Source organism: Giraffa tippelskirchi, chromosome X (assembly GCF_054371585.1).
Source record: "Giraffa tippelskirchi isolate mGirTip1 chromosome X, T2T-mGirTip1v1.2.pri, whole genome shotgun sequence".
Lineage (NCBI taxonomy): Eukaryota > Metazoa > Chordata > Mammalia > Artiodactyla > Giraffidae > Giraffa > Giraffa tippelskirchi.
In genome coordinates, this window is record NC_137289.1 from 76,667,430 (window position 1) to 76,680,757 (window position 13,328).

At 38.9% G+C, this 13,328-nt stretch overlaps 1 protein-coding gene across 3 annotated transcripts in view; it reads right to left on the reverse strand.

The window, feature by feature from the left end:
* Positions 1-13,328, reverse strand: part of LOC145536754 (uncharacterized) — a 507,944-nt gene that overhangs the window by 11,877 nt on the left and 482,739 nt on the right. For all 3 annotated transcript variants that reach the window (XM_081566545.1, XM_081566546.1, XM_081566544.1), the window contains one exon: positions 5,176-5,265. In XM_081566545.1, coding sequence (XP_081422671.1) covers positions 5,176-5,265 — 90 coding nt within the window. The remainder of the gene's footprint in view (positions 1-5,175; positions 5,266-13,328) is intronic.

Below are 13,328 nucleotides of genomic sequence, written 5' to 3' on the forward strand. Positions count from 1 at the left end.
TTGCCAGACTCCTCTGTCCATAGAATTCTCCAGGAAAGAATACTGGAGTGGGTTGCCATTCCCCTCTCCAGGGGATCTTCAAGACCCAGGAATGTAACTTGTATCTCTAATGTCTCCTGCATTGGCAGGAGGGTTCCTTACCACTAGCGCCACATGGGGAGCCCAGAACATCTATAATAACCAATTTATTTCTACATGATGATCAGTACCCACAGAGTTTGCTGTGGCTACAAGCTACAAGGCTTTTCATTATAGGGGACTAGAATGCAAAATTAGGAAGTCAAGAAATACCTGGAGAAACAGGCAAACTTGGCCTTGGAGTACAGAATGAATGAAGCAGGGCAAAGGCTAACAGAGTTTTGCTAAGAGACTGCACTGTTCATAGCAAACACCCTTGTCCAACAACACAAGAGAAGACTCTACACATGGACATCAACAGATGGTCAATACCGAAATCAGATTGATTATATTCTTTGCAGCCAAAGATGGAGAAGCTCTATTCAGTCAGCAAAAACAAGACCAGGAGCTGACTGTGGCTCAGATCATGAACTCCTTATTGCCAAATTCAGACTGAAATTGAAGAAAATAGGGAAAACCACTAGACCATTCAGGTATGACCTAAGTCAAATCCCTTATGACTATACAGTGGAAGTTATGAATAGATTCAAGGGATTAGATCTGATAGACAGAGTGCCTGAAGAACTACGGACAGAGGTTCATGACACTATACAGGAGGCAGGGATCAAGACCATCCCCAAGAAAAAGAAATGCAAAAAAGAAAAATGGTTGTCTGAGGAGGCCTTACAAATAGCTGTGAAAAGAAGAGAAGCAAAAGGCAAAGGAGAAAAGGAAAGATATACCCATCTGAATGCAGAGTTCCAAAGAATAGCAAGGAAAGATAAGAAAGCCTTTCTCAGTGATCAATGCAAAGAAATAGAGGAAAACAACAGAATGGGAAAGACTAGAGATCTCGTCAAGAAAATTAGAGATACCAAGGTAACATTTCATGCAAAGATGGGCTCAATAAAGGACAGAAATGATACGGACCTAACAGAAGCAGTATATATTAAGAAGAGGTGGCAAGAATACTCAGAAGAACTATACAAAAAAGTTCCTCATGACCCAGATAATCACAATAGTGTGATCACTCACCTAGAGCCAGACATCCTGGAATGCCAAGTGGGCCTTAGGAAGGATCACTATGAACAAAGCTAGTGGAGGTGATGAGATTCCAGTTGAGCCATTTCAAATCCTAAAAGATGATGCTGTGAAAGTGTTTCACTCAATATGCCAGTAAATTTGGAAAACGCAGCAGTGGCCACAGGACTGGAAAAGGTCAGTTTTCATTCCAATCCCAAAGTAGGGCAATGCAAAAGAATGTTCAAACTACCACACAATTGCACTCATCTCACACGCTAGCAAAGTAATGCTCAAACTTCTCCAAGCCAGGCTTCAACAGTATGTGAACTGTGAACTTCCAGATGTTCAAGCTGGATTTAGAAAAGGCAGAGGAAGCAGAGATCATATTGCCGACATCCGTTGGATCATAGAAAAAGCAAGAGAGTTCCAGAAAAACATCTACTGCTGCTTTATTGACTATGCCAAAGCCTTTGACTGTGTGGATCACAAGAAATTGTGGGAAATTCTTAAAGAGATGGGAATACCAGCCCACCTGATCAGCCTCCTGAGAAATCTGTATGAAGTCAAGAAGCAACAGTTAGAACTGGACATGGAACAACAGACTGGTTTCAAATCGAGAAAGGAGTACCTCAAGGCTGTATATTGTCACTCTGCTTATTTAACTTATATGCAGATTACATCATGAGAAATGCATATGATGCATCATATACATATGATATGAATCTTACGGTAACCACAAACTAAACCCCTAAAATAGATACACACACATAAAAAGAAAAAGGAATCCAAATATAACAACAATCATCAAATTCCAAGGGCAGAGAGCAAAAGAAGAAAAAAAGGAGAAAAGGATTGCAAAACAAACCCCAAACAATTAAGAATATGGCAACAAGTACACACCTACAAATAAATAAAGGTACATAACCTACATGCTCCATTCAAAAGATGTAGAGTGGTTGGAATGAATAAAAAACAAAGCCCACCTACACACTCCCTACTACAGACTCACTTTAGATCTAAAACACACAGAGTGAAAGTGAGGAAATGGAAAACGCCTCCATGTAAATAGAAATGAAAAAAAAATAAAGCTGGGGTAGCAATGTTTACACTATACAAAATAGATTTAAAACAAAGATGTAATAAGAATGAACGAAGGATATTACATAATGATAAAGGGATCAATCCCACAAGAAGGTACCACAATATTAAATATATATGTACTAAAACACAGGAGCACCTAAATACATATAGCAAATATTAATAAAAATGAAAGGAGAAATTGACACTAACAAAATAGTAGTGGGGAATTTTAGCACCCCAATTACATCAAAAGACAGATTATCCATTATCTAGATAGAAAATCAACAGAAAACACTGGCCTTAAATGACACATTGTTGTTGTTATTGGTTTTTAGTCACTAAGTTATTTCTGACTCTTGCAACCCCATGGACTGTAGCCCGCCAGGCTCCTCTGTCCATGGGATTCTCCAGGCAAGAATACTAGAGTGGGTCACCATTTCCTTCTCCAGGGGATCTTCCCAACTCAGGGAGCAAATCCACATCTCCTGCATTGGCAGGTGGATTCTTTGCCACTGAGCCACCAGGGAAGCCCAATTTGGTAACATGTCTGTCTAAACCATTTGTCCATTTTAAATTTAGTTTTTTTATTTTCTTATTATTGAGTTTTGAGTATTCTTTTTATATTCTAGATATGGTGCTTTACCAGATATATGAGTTGAAAATCCTTTTGATAGTGTATAGCATCCTTTCATTCCTTTACAAGATTTTGGAAAATTGAACTTTTAAATTTTGTTGAAGTCCAATTTTTATCAAATGTTTCTTATATGGATAATGCTCTTCTTGTAGTAAATGATAAATCTTCATCCAACTCAAGGTCACAAAGATTTTCTTCATCTAGTAGTATATGTTTTTAGGATTTATATTTAGTTCTATTTTCCATTTGAGTTAATTTTGTATATGATACAAGAAATGAATTAAAATTAACATTTTTTCTTTTGCACTTTGATATCTAATTTTCCCAACAACATTTGGTGAAGAGAATAGCCTTTCTTCATATCAGGTCTTCCCTGATAGCTCAGTTGGTAAAGAATTCACCTTCAATGCAGGAGACCCAGGTTCAGTCCCTGGGTTGGGAAGATCTCCCGGAGGACAGAATGGCTACCCAATCCAGTATTCTTGCTGGGAGAATTCCATGGACTGGGGAGCCTGGCAAGCTACAGTCCATGGGGTCTCAAAAGAGTCAGACATGACTTAGTGACTTTCACTTTCAAAGAAATAAAACCATGGGTCTCTGGCCAACTGATTTTTGACAAGGATGCCAAGACCATTCCATGGGAAATAATAGTCTCTTCAAGTGATATTGGGTCAACTGGACATCCACATGCAAAAGAATTGATCCCTAACATGACACCATACACAAAAAGTAATTCAAAATGGATCAAACTACCAAATTTAAGAATTAAAATTATAGTATTCTTAAAAAATGTGTAAATCTTCACAATCTTGGATTTGGCAAGTGATTCTTATACATGACATCTATATTATGAGTAGAATAAAGACAGGTAATTTTGATGTCAACAAAATTTTAAAAATGTGTGCTTCAAAGGACACCATGAATAAAATGAAGAGACAATCCACAGAATGGAATAAAATATTTGTAAATCATATATATGATAAAAATATGTTTTTAGGATATATAGAAACTCATAACTCAATAACAAATATATATATATATATATATATATGTAAAAAAATAGGATCCTAGTAGACATTTATCCAAGAAAGATATACAGTGGCCAAAAAGTACATAAAAAAGATGCTCAACATCATTAGTCATCAAGGAAATAGATGTCAAAACAATTAATTTAATATTATTTCATAACCACCAGGATGGCTATACAGAAGTCAAATAGTGACAAGTGTTAAGGAGGATGTGGAGAAATAGGAATCCTCATACACTGCAGGTGGGAATATAAAATTATGCAGTCACTTTGGGAAACAGTCTGCAGTTCTTCAAACAATTAAACATCAATGATGCAGCAACCCCATTCCTAGGTATATATCCAAGAGAAATGGAAATATACCTCTATGTATACAAATGTTCATAGCATCATTATTCATAATAAGCAAAATGTTTAACTAACTCATACATCCACCAACTGACAAATATCTAAACACAATGCAGTATATCCATACAATGGAATATTACTCAGTCATGAAAAGAATGAAGTACTGATATATGCTACAATATAGATTAACCTTGAAAGCATTATACAAATTAAATGAATATAGTTACAAAAGCCTATGTATTATATGATTCTGTTCATATGAAATGTCCAGGATAGAGAAATCTATAGATACTTAAGTAGATTAGTGGTTTCTTAAGACTAGAGAGAAAATTATACAGTCACTTTGGAAAAAAGACTGCAGTTCTTCAATTTTGGGCAGTTGAAGGAGTAAGCAGGTGATAACCACAGAATACAGTGATAACTTCTATGGTGATAAAAATTATCCAAAACAGTTATTATTGTTGTACATATCTATCTGTACTTAAAACCATTACTTGTGTAGCTTAATGAGTAAATTATATTTCAATAAAGCTGTTAAAAAATACCCTGGGCAAAAAACACCCTGGGCACTGATAACTCTAGTGAGTTTTCCTGGTAGACAACATTTCATACATGTCATCATAGTTTTTGGTGTATAAATTAGATGAGTCTTATGTGACTCCAATGGGAGTGGACTTTAGAACCTTGTATTAATACTTAGTTTCCACTAGACTTCAAACCATATGCCTTTTCCTTTTATTAATTTAATTTTATTTTGTATCCTTTCTTTGTAATAAATCATAGCTTTGAGTATTATTATGTGCTGAGTTCAGTGAAGCCTCCTAGAGTATTATTGGACTTGGATAATGTCTTAGAGATCCCAAATACAAGAAGTCGGGCTTAAAATTTTCTAAATATTGAATACAATATATAAAATCCTTTGGCAATTTCTATTGAAAATACTCACCTTTGTTATCAATTTGTTGCACAGAGTGTTGTTCTTCAGTTTCCTTTCTTTGGCTATGTGGAGGTGATAGAAAAATAGGCCTCCAAAAACCTATGAACATATTAAATAGACTCAATTATTTTCTAATTCCTAAAAAGTAAGATTATAGAAGGTAAAACTTTATATTATATGATTCTGAAGTGAAAAAACATTTCTGATAATACTATTTTTCTTCAAATATATCTATTAGTAATGGTGATCCAATTTTCATGCAGTTTATTAAAGTAATATTGAAAATGAACTTAACAATATTCTAGTATATATTGGTGATATTTTTACCCCATATAAATATTCAATAGATTCTCAGTTAACTCTCTTAAAGAATTAGTAGTTAGTTCTTGTCATAATTAATGAAATATTGGCTATAAAATTGGCTAATTAGCACCCATAGGATGAATTCAAAACACAAAAAGTGACAAGTGTTGGTGAGGATGTGGAGAAATTAGACCCTTATGAACTGTGGGTGGGCAGGTAAAATGGTACAGTAATTATAAAAAACAGTATGGCAGTTCGTCAAAAAATTAAAATTAGAATTACTTTACATACCACAATTCTACTTCTGAGTACATACCCAAAAGAATTGAAAGGAAAATCTCCAAGATATATTTTTACAGCCTTGTTTGGCATTACTCACACTAGCCAAAATGTGGAAGTTACCCAAATGTCCATCAACAGCTAACAGACAAGCAAATTGTGGTATATCCAACATTCTTTAGCCTTAAAAAGCGAGAAAATTATGACACATGCAACAATATGGATCAATCTCAAGGACCTTATGCTAACTGAAAGAAGCCACGCACAAAAAAGACAACTACTGCATTTGAGATTAATATTTATATGAGATACTTAGACTAGTCAAAATTACAGAGACAAAGAGTATGATGGTAGTTGGCAGGGATTGGGTGAAGTGGGGAAGGGGGAAGGTTATTTTTTGATAGGGACAGAGTTTTAGTTTTGTAACTTTTAAATTAATTAAATTCTTAAAAGAGACAGGAGTACCAGACCACCTTACATGTCTCCTGAGAAACCTGTATGCAGGTTAAGAAGCAATAGTTAAAATCACACATGGAACAACCAACTGGTTCAAAATTAGGAAAGAAGTATGACAAGACTGTATCTTGTTACCCTGTTTATTTAACTTATATGCATAGTACATCATGCAAAATGCCAGACTGGATGAATCAGAAGCAGGAATCCAGATAGCTGGGAGAAATAGCAACAACTGCTATGATACGTTCAGATATGCAGGTGATACCAATCTAATGGCAGAAAGTGAAGAGGAACTAAAGAGCCTCTTGAGAGTGAAAGAGGAGAGTGAAAAAGGCTTGAAACTCAACATTCAAAAAACTAAGATCATGGCATCCAGTCCCACTACTTCATGGCAAATAGAAGGGGGAAAAGTGGCAGCGGTGACAGATTTTATTTTCTTGGGCTCCCAAATCACTGTAGATTGTGACTGCAGCCATGAAATTAAAAGATACTTACTCCTTGGAGGTAAACTATGACACGCCTAGACAGCATATTGGACTTCTCAGGTGGCACTGGTGGTAAAGACTCAGCCTGCCAATGCAGGAGACACAAGATACACAGGTTCAATTCCTGGGTGGGGAATATCTCCCAGAGTAGGAAATGGCAACTCACTCCAGCATTCTGCCTATAAGATTCCATGGGCAGAGGAGCCTGGTGGGCTACAGTCTACGTGGCCACAGAGAGTAGGACATAACTAAGCACAGTCAGACAGCATATTAAAAAGCAGAGACATCACTTTACTGACAAAGGTCCATATAGTGAAGCTATGTTTTTTCTAGCAGTCATGTACGGATGTGACAGTTGGATCATAAAGAAGGCTGGGTGTGGAAGAAGTGATGCTTTTAAATTGTGGTGTTAGAGAAGACTCTTGAGAGTCCCTTGGATGGTAAGGAGATCAAATCTGTCAATCCTAAAGGAAATCAGTCCTGAATGCTCATTGGAAGGACTGTTCCTGACGCTCCTATACTTTGGCCACCTGATGTGAACATCTGACACATTGGGAAAGACCCTGATGCTGGGAAAGATTGAAGGCAAAAGGAGAATGGGGCAGCAGAGGATAAGATGGTTAGACAGCATCACCAACTCAGTGGACATGAATTTGAGCAAACTCTGGAAGACACTGGAGAACAGAGGAGCCTGGCATGCTACAGTTCATGGCATCACAAAGAGTCAGAAACGACTTAAGAGACTAAAAACAACAACAAAATTAAAAGTTTTGGAGATTGGTTGCAGAAAAATGTGAAGGCACTTACTACTGAACTGTACACTTAAAAATTGTAGATATCGTAACTTTTATGTTATGTATATTTTACTACAGTTTTTTTAATGCCTAACAAGAGGCTGTGGAGGAGGAGCAAGGACTATGTGTTCATGTCAGACATAATGGGGACTGCAGTTCAATGATCCTAAAATGATAGTACTTGGTGTAAAAATTTAAAGTGCAACATAAATTCTAAACATCACTATGACTTATTAGCAAAGTTAAGAAAGTGAGTTAATATTATCAGTGAGTTGCAGACTGTTCTCAGGAAATGCATTTTGTAAAAAAGATAAACTAAAGTTTTTGCAACCAACTGTTCTTTGATTAAGAAAATAAATCATTATAATTTAGGGTCCACAGTCTCAAGAGCAAATAGACTTAATTCTGGGTCTGGGAGATTTAGCAAGGGCTTTCCTGGTGGCTCAGTGGTAAAAGAATTCTGCCAGTGTAGGAGATGTGGGTTTGATCCCTGGGTTTGGAAGATCCCCTGGAGGAGGGCATAGCAACCCACTCCAGTATTCTTACCTGGAGAATCCCATGGAAGTCCATAGGGTCGCAAAGAGTCAGACACGACTGAAGAGACATAGCATGCACACAAGCTGACTTTGCTTATTTGGGAGTGAACATGAGATGAGCAGCCAACAGAGAACTTTTTATTTACCTATGACCTTCACTTTTATTTCTGGGATTTCTTTTTATCACATTTAGCTTATCAGTTTATATTTTCAATATGTAACACCAGAAGATGGGTGAAAGCGGCTAGAAAAATTTTGATTTTATCTACCTGTGGATTGACCAATGCATGTTTTATATTAAGGATCGATAAATTAGATAATTCTAGTCCAACTATTTGGACTGTAATTTAAACAAATATTTAAAATGCGTCAAAATCTTAGAAAAATCTGAAAAAGTAATCTATTACTTTCATGTGTAATAATATTCTCATCTCAATTAGATTAGAAACTTTATGAAGCTATGGCCATGGTCAAGATAACACTAGACTAGGATTTTCTATGCTGTAGCTTAGCCACTAATTACCTACATGACATTTAGTGAAGTAATCTAAGCCTCAGTTTCCTTGTTTTTGAAGCAAGTACAATAAGTTATACTGTAATAGCAATCTCAGAAGGAGAGAAGTGAGCAATCTTAAAGAGAGATCTCAGTTCCCTGCCCAGGAATTAAACCTGGGTAACCCAGATGAAGACCAGGAGTCTTCACCACTAGACCCCAGGGGCTAGAGGCTAGAAGCAAAGTAGCCCTGGCTCTTGCCCCTCTTTAAAAGCAAGAATGTTTCAAGGAAGCAAAAACTGTAAAAATAGGTACAAAATTTATTAGTAGAGACTCAGCATGATGTATGAGAGAGCACACAGGAAAACAGTTTGTTTACCTAATTCAGAAGCAGGGCAGAGATATACACCCAGAGAGAAAGGGTAGGGGCATCCTCTCTAATGAGGAGGAGTGCAGTAAGTCAGAAACCAGGCAGAAACACAGTGGGAGAGAAGTGAGGGCATCCTTAGTGAGGAGGAGCATAAGTCAGAAACTAGGCAGAGACACAGCAGGAGAGGAGTACAGGCATCCTAAGTGAGGAGGAATGTGGTAAGGAGGTAATGTAAATCACTTATAGAGGACAGTCCTTCCTGGTCTTTGTTTATGTTTGGCCAATTATCTTGTTTCTTTCTACACACCTGACTGGTCCATGGACCCTCCCCAAGATGCTTGTGCAATTGTTTTGTGAGACGGATACCACCATAGAGGCCTATGGGTGCATGTCCACACTTATTAAGGGATGGGGTCCCCTCCTTTTTTGATCCCCAAGAAGCCTTCCTGCACATGTGAAGACAGGGAAGCCCTCCTTGATCTCAGGAGTGGGCATTTTATCCTCTTGCTTTAGCAGAGCTCAGCTTTTGCCACCAGCTTTGTCCTTGCAGTGTCTGGGTGAGAAACAAAGGTTCAGTTTTACTCCACCTGATAAATACCAAGTGTCTAGTTCAGAGGCTCACTGTGTCCTATCTCATTAGTTCTTTCTAAATTAGAGAACATGAGGTAAAGCAAGGGTTGAGATACCAGTAACATAATTAAACTGATTAAGAACTGCAAGGGGATCCAACCAGTCCATCCTAAAGGAAATCAGTCCTGCATATTCATTGGAAGGACTGATGCTGAAGCTGAAACTCCAATACTTTGGCCACCTGATTCAAATAACTGACTCAGTTGAAAAGACCCTGATGCTGGGAAAGATTGAAGGCAGGAGGAGAAGGGGACAATAAGGGGTGAGATGATTGGATGGCATCACCGACTCGATGGACATAAGTTTGAGCAAGCTCTGGGAGATGGTGATGCACAGGGAAGCCTGGTGTGCTTCAGTCCATGGGGTCACAAAGAGTTGGACACAACTGAGTGACTGAACTGAACTGAACTAAAGAACTCGGGCTCTGGAGTCAGATAAACCTAGGGTCAGGGTCCAGGGTAAGTCACTTGAACACGTTAGCTTCACTTTTCTCACTGTAAAACTGGGATAGTACATATCTTTGGAGAAAGGAATGGCTACCCACTCCAGTATTCTGGCCTGGAGAATTCCATGGATAGAGGAACCTGGCGAGCTGCAGTTCATGGGGTCACAAAGAGATGGACATGACTGAGCAACTAACACTAACACAACTGAGTGATTTTCAGCTTCAGTTTTCACATATCTCTTAGAGCTGAAAGATAGTATGTCTTTAACAGCAAAGACTTGGGAACATGGATTCACATCCTGACTCATTTATTGTGTTAGCTTGGTTACATAACTTCCTTGTGGCTCAGATTCTTCATTGGTAAAATAGATATAATACTGCCTACTTCCTAGGGTTATTGTGAGGTTTTACAGAATTAATACACATAAAAGTAGTGAATTAGTATTAATTAATTAGTACTAATTAATTGGTGCTAACAAATTAGTATATGTAAACTGCAGGGAAGGATTCCAGGTGGTGCAGTAGCAAAGAATCTGCCTACCAATTCAGGAGATGCAAGAGATGTGAATTCAATCCTTGGGTTGGGAAGATTCCACTGGAGAAGGAAATGGAAACCCACTCTAGTATTCTTGCTTGGAAAATTCCATGGGCAGAGGAGCCTGGTTGGTTATAGTCCACGGGGTTGCAAAGAGTCAAATGCAACTGAGCACACATGCAAAATGCATCCTGGCTGTGCAATATAAAGTTCAGCTATTATCAGTAAAGGGAGATAACAATGGTAAATGGGATTAGATGTAATAATTCATGTGATTTGTGTAGCACAGCAGTTCATACTCTGTATCAGATGCTATTATTATTTTTAAACTAATGGTATTTGAAAGAGTGAAAGGTGCTATATAAATTTAAATTATAAATTTATGTATTTATTATAATTTATGTTGAACATCCTGGAGAGGGAAATGGCAACCCACTCCAGTATTCTTGCCTGGAAAATCCCATGGACGGAGGAGCCTGGTAGGCTACAGTCCATGGGGTCACAAAGAGTCAGACAACTGAGTGACTTCACTTTAGCTTTATGTTGAGCATATAGTAGGCATTTGACTGACAAAATGTTACAAAGTACATTAATAACAGTGCAGTTAAGTCCCTAAGAAGTAGTTATGATATTTCACTGGACTTTTATCAGATGATGATTAAAAATGTTAAAAACTGAAGGTGGATGACAAATGTTCATCTTTATACCCTCCATGGTGATTAATAAGACTATCAGAGGGTAGCTAGGGGCTTCCTAGGTGACTCAGTGGTAAGAAATCCACCTGCCAATGCAGCAGATGTGGGTTTGATCCCTGAGTCAGGAAGATACCCTGGAGGAAGAAATGAAAACCCACTCCAGTATTCTTGTTTGGAAAACTGTATGGACAGGGGTGGTCCTAATATGGCAGAGAAATAGTATAGGGAGACCACTTTCTCCCCCACAAATTCACTGAAATATCATTTGAATGATGAGCAAATTCCACAAAACAACTTCTGAATGCTGGCAGAGGACACCAGGCACCCAGAAAAGCAGCTCATTCTCTTTGAAAGGAGATAGGACAAAATGTAAAAGATAAAAAGAGAGACAAAAGAATTAGGGAAGGAAACCCGTCCTGGGGAGGGAGTCGTGAAGGAGGAGATGTTTCCAAACACCAGGACACCCTCTCAAAGGTGGGTCCATGGGGAGTTTTGGAATCTCAGAGGGAAACATATCCAGGAGGGGAAAAAAAAAAAAAAACACCCCACAGATTACACGCCTAACCACAACTCCAAGTGGAGAGGTAGCCCAGATGCTCACATCTGACAGTAGCGAGCAGGGGCTGAACAGGGAGGCACGAGCTGCATGTTTAGGGTAAGGACTGGGCCTGAATGCTCTGAGGACAATCTGAGGGAGCTAACATGAGATAGCAACCGAAACTGTGGGATAGCCAGAGAGAGAGAGGTAAATAAAAGAGGGAGAGAGAGAGAGAACTTTCCCGTGAAAAGCTTGAAGGCACATTCTGGTCTGATCACAGAACAAAGGATTGAGCGAATACCAGAGGAGAGCTAGCCAGATGCAGACCAGCCCCTCCTCATGACAGAGGCAGAGAGGCAGGCGGGCGACAGCCAGAGCCAGGAGGCAAGGGTCAATCTCAGCCCCAGAGACGGCAACCTACACCAAACTGTAAGCAGGCTCCCAGTTTCTACCCAAGTCTTCCTGGGATCCTGGACGGTTGACATCCGCCAGGAGGGTCACAGTCAGAGATCAGCTCCCGAGAGGAGACACATGGCACACCTGAGACAGTGCTGTATCTGCACACCCAGGAAACCAAGGGGCTGGGACCGGGGAGGTGATACGATGCACTACACACCTGGGAGAGCGTGCTCACCAAGCACGTGGTCACCTGAGCTGCTCGGACCTGGGAAGGGCACAAAATGCAGGCCCAACAGAGTCTGTGTCTTTGTGGAGTACCCAAGAACCTGAACCTGAGTGGCTTAGACCTGGGAAGTGCATGCAACCCAGGGCCTGCATTACATAGTTCCCCTGCAGAGCAACCTGGAGCCTGAGCAGTGTAGACTGGGAAAGCACACATACCGTGAGCAGGGGCAAACCCAGTGTGGCTCAGACATTGCGAGCACTCCCCACACACGCCAGTGATATTTGTTTGCAGTGTTCCTCCCTCCCCAAAGCACAACTGAACAAGTGAGCCTAAATAAGTGACCAACTTTGCTCACTTGTGTCAAGGCTGAAATTAGACACTGAAGAGACTTGCAAACAGAGGAAGCCAAAATGAACAAAGAAGACGGAACCGCTTTGGAAGTGACAGGTGCAACAGATTAAAACCCTATAGTTAGCACTGACTACATTGGAAGGGGCCTATAGACCTTGAGAAGAAGTATACGCTGGAACAAGGAACTATCTGAAACTGAACTGACCCCACATGCCCTCAACAAGATATAGTTTACTATTATCATTTTAAATTTTTAAATTGTTTATTTTTAAATTCTTTATTACTTCTTTAATTTTCATTTTTATAACCTACAATTACCTTGCAAAAAAAGACCCTATTTTTAAAGGAAACTTCATATATATACATATTTATAATTTTTGTGATTCTGTTTCATTTTTTTAATATCGTATTTTTGAGAGTCTAACCTCTACTCTAGATTTTTAATCTTTGCTTTTTGGTATTTGTTATCAATTCTGTACTTTTAAGAATCCAATCTTCAGTACCCATTTTTACTTAGGAGTGTGATTGCTAGCTTGATTGCTCTGTCCCCCTTTACTCTCCTTTTTCTTGCCCAGGTCACCTATATCTCCACCTTTCCCCTTCTCTTCTCTACCCAACTCTGTGAAT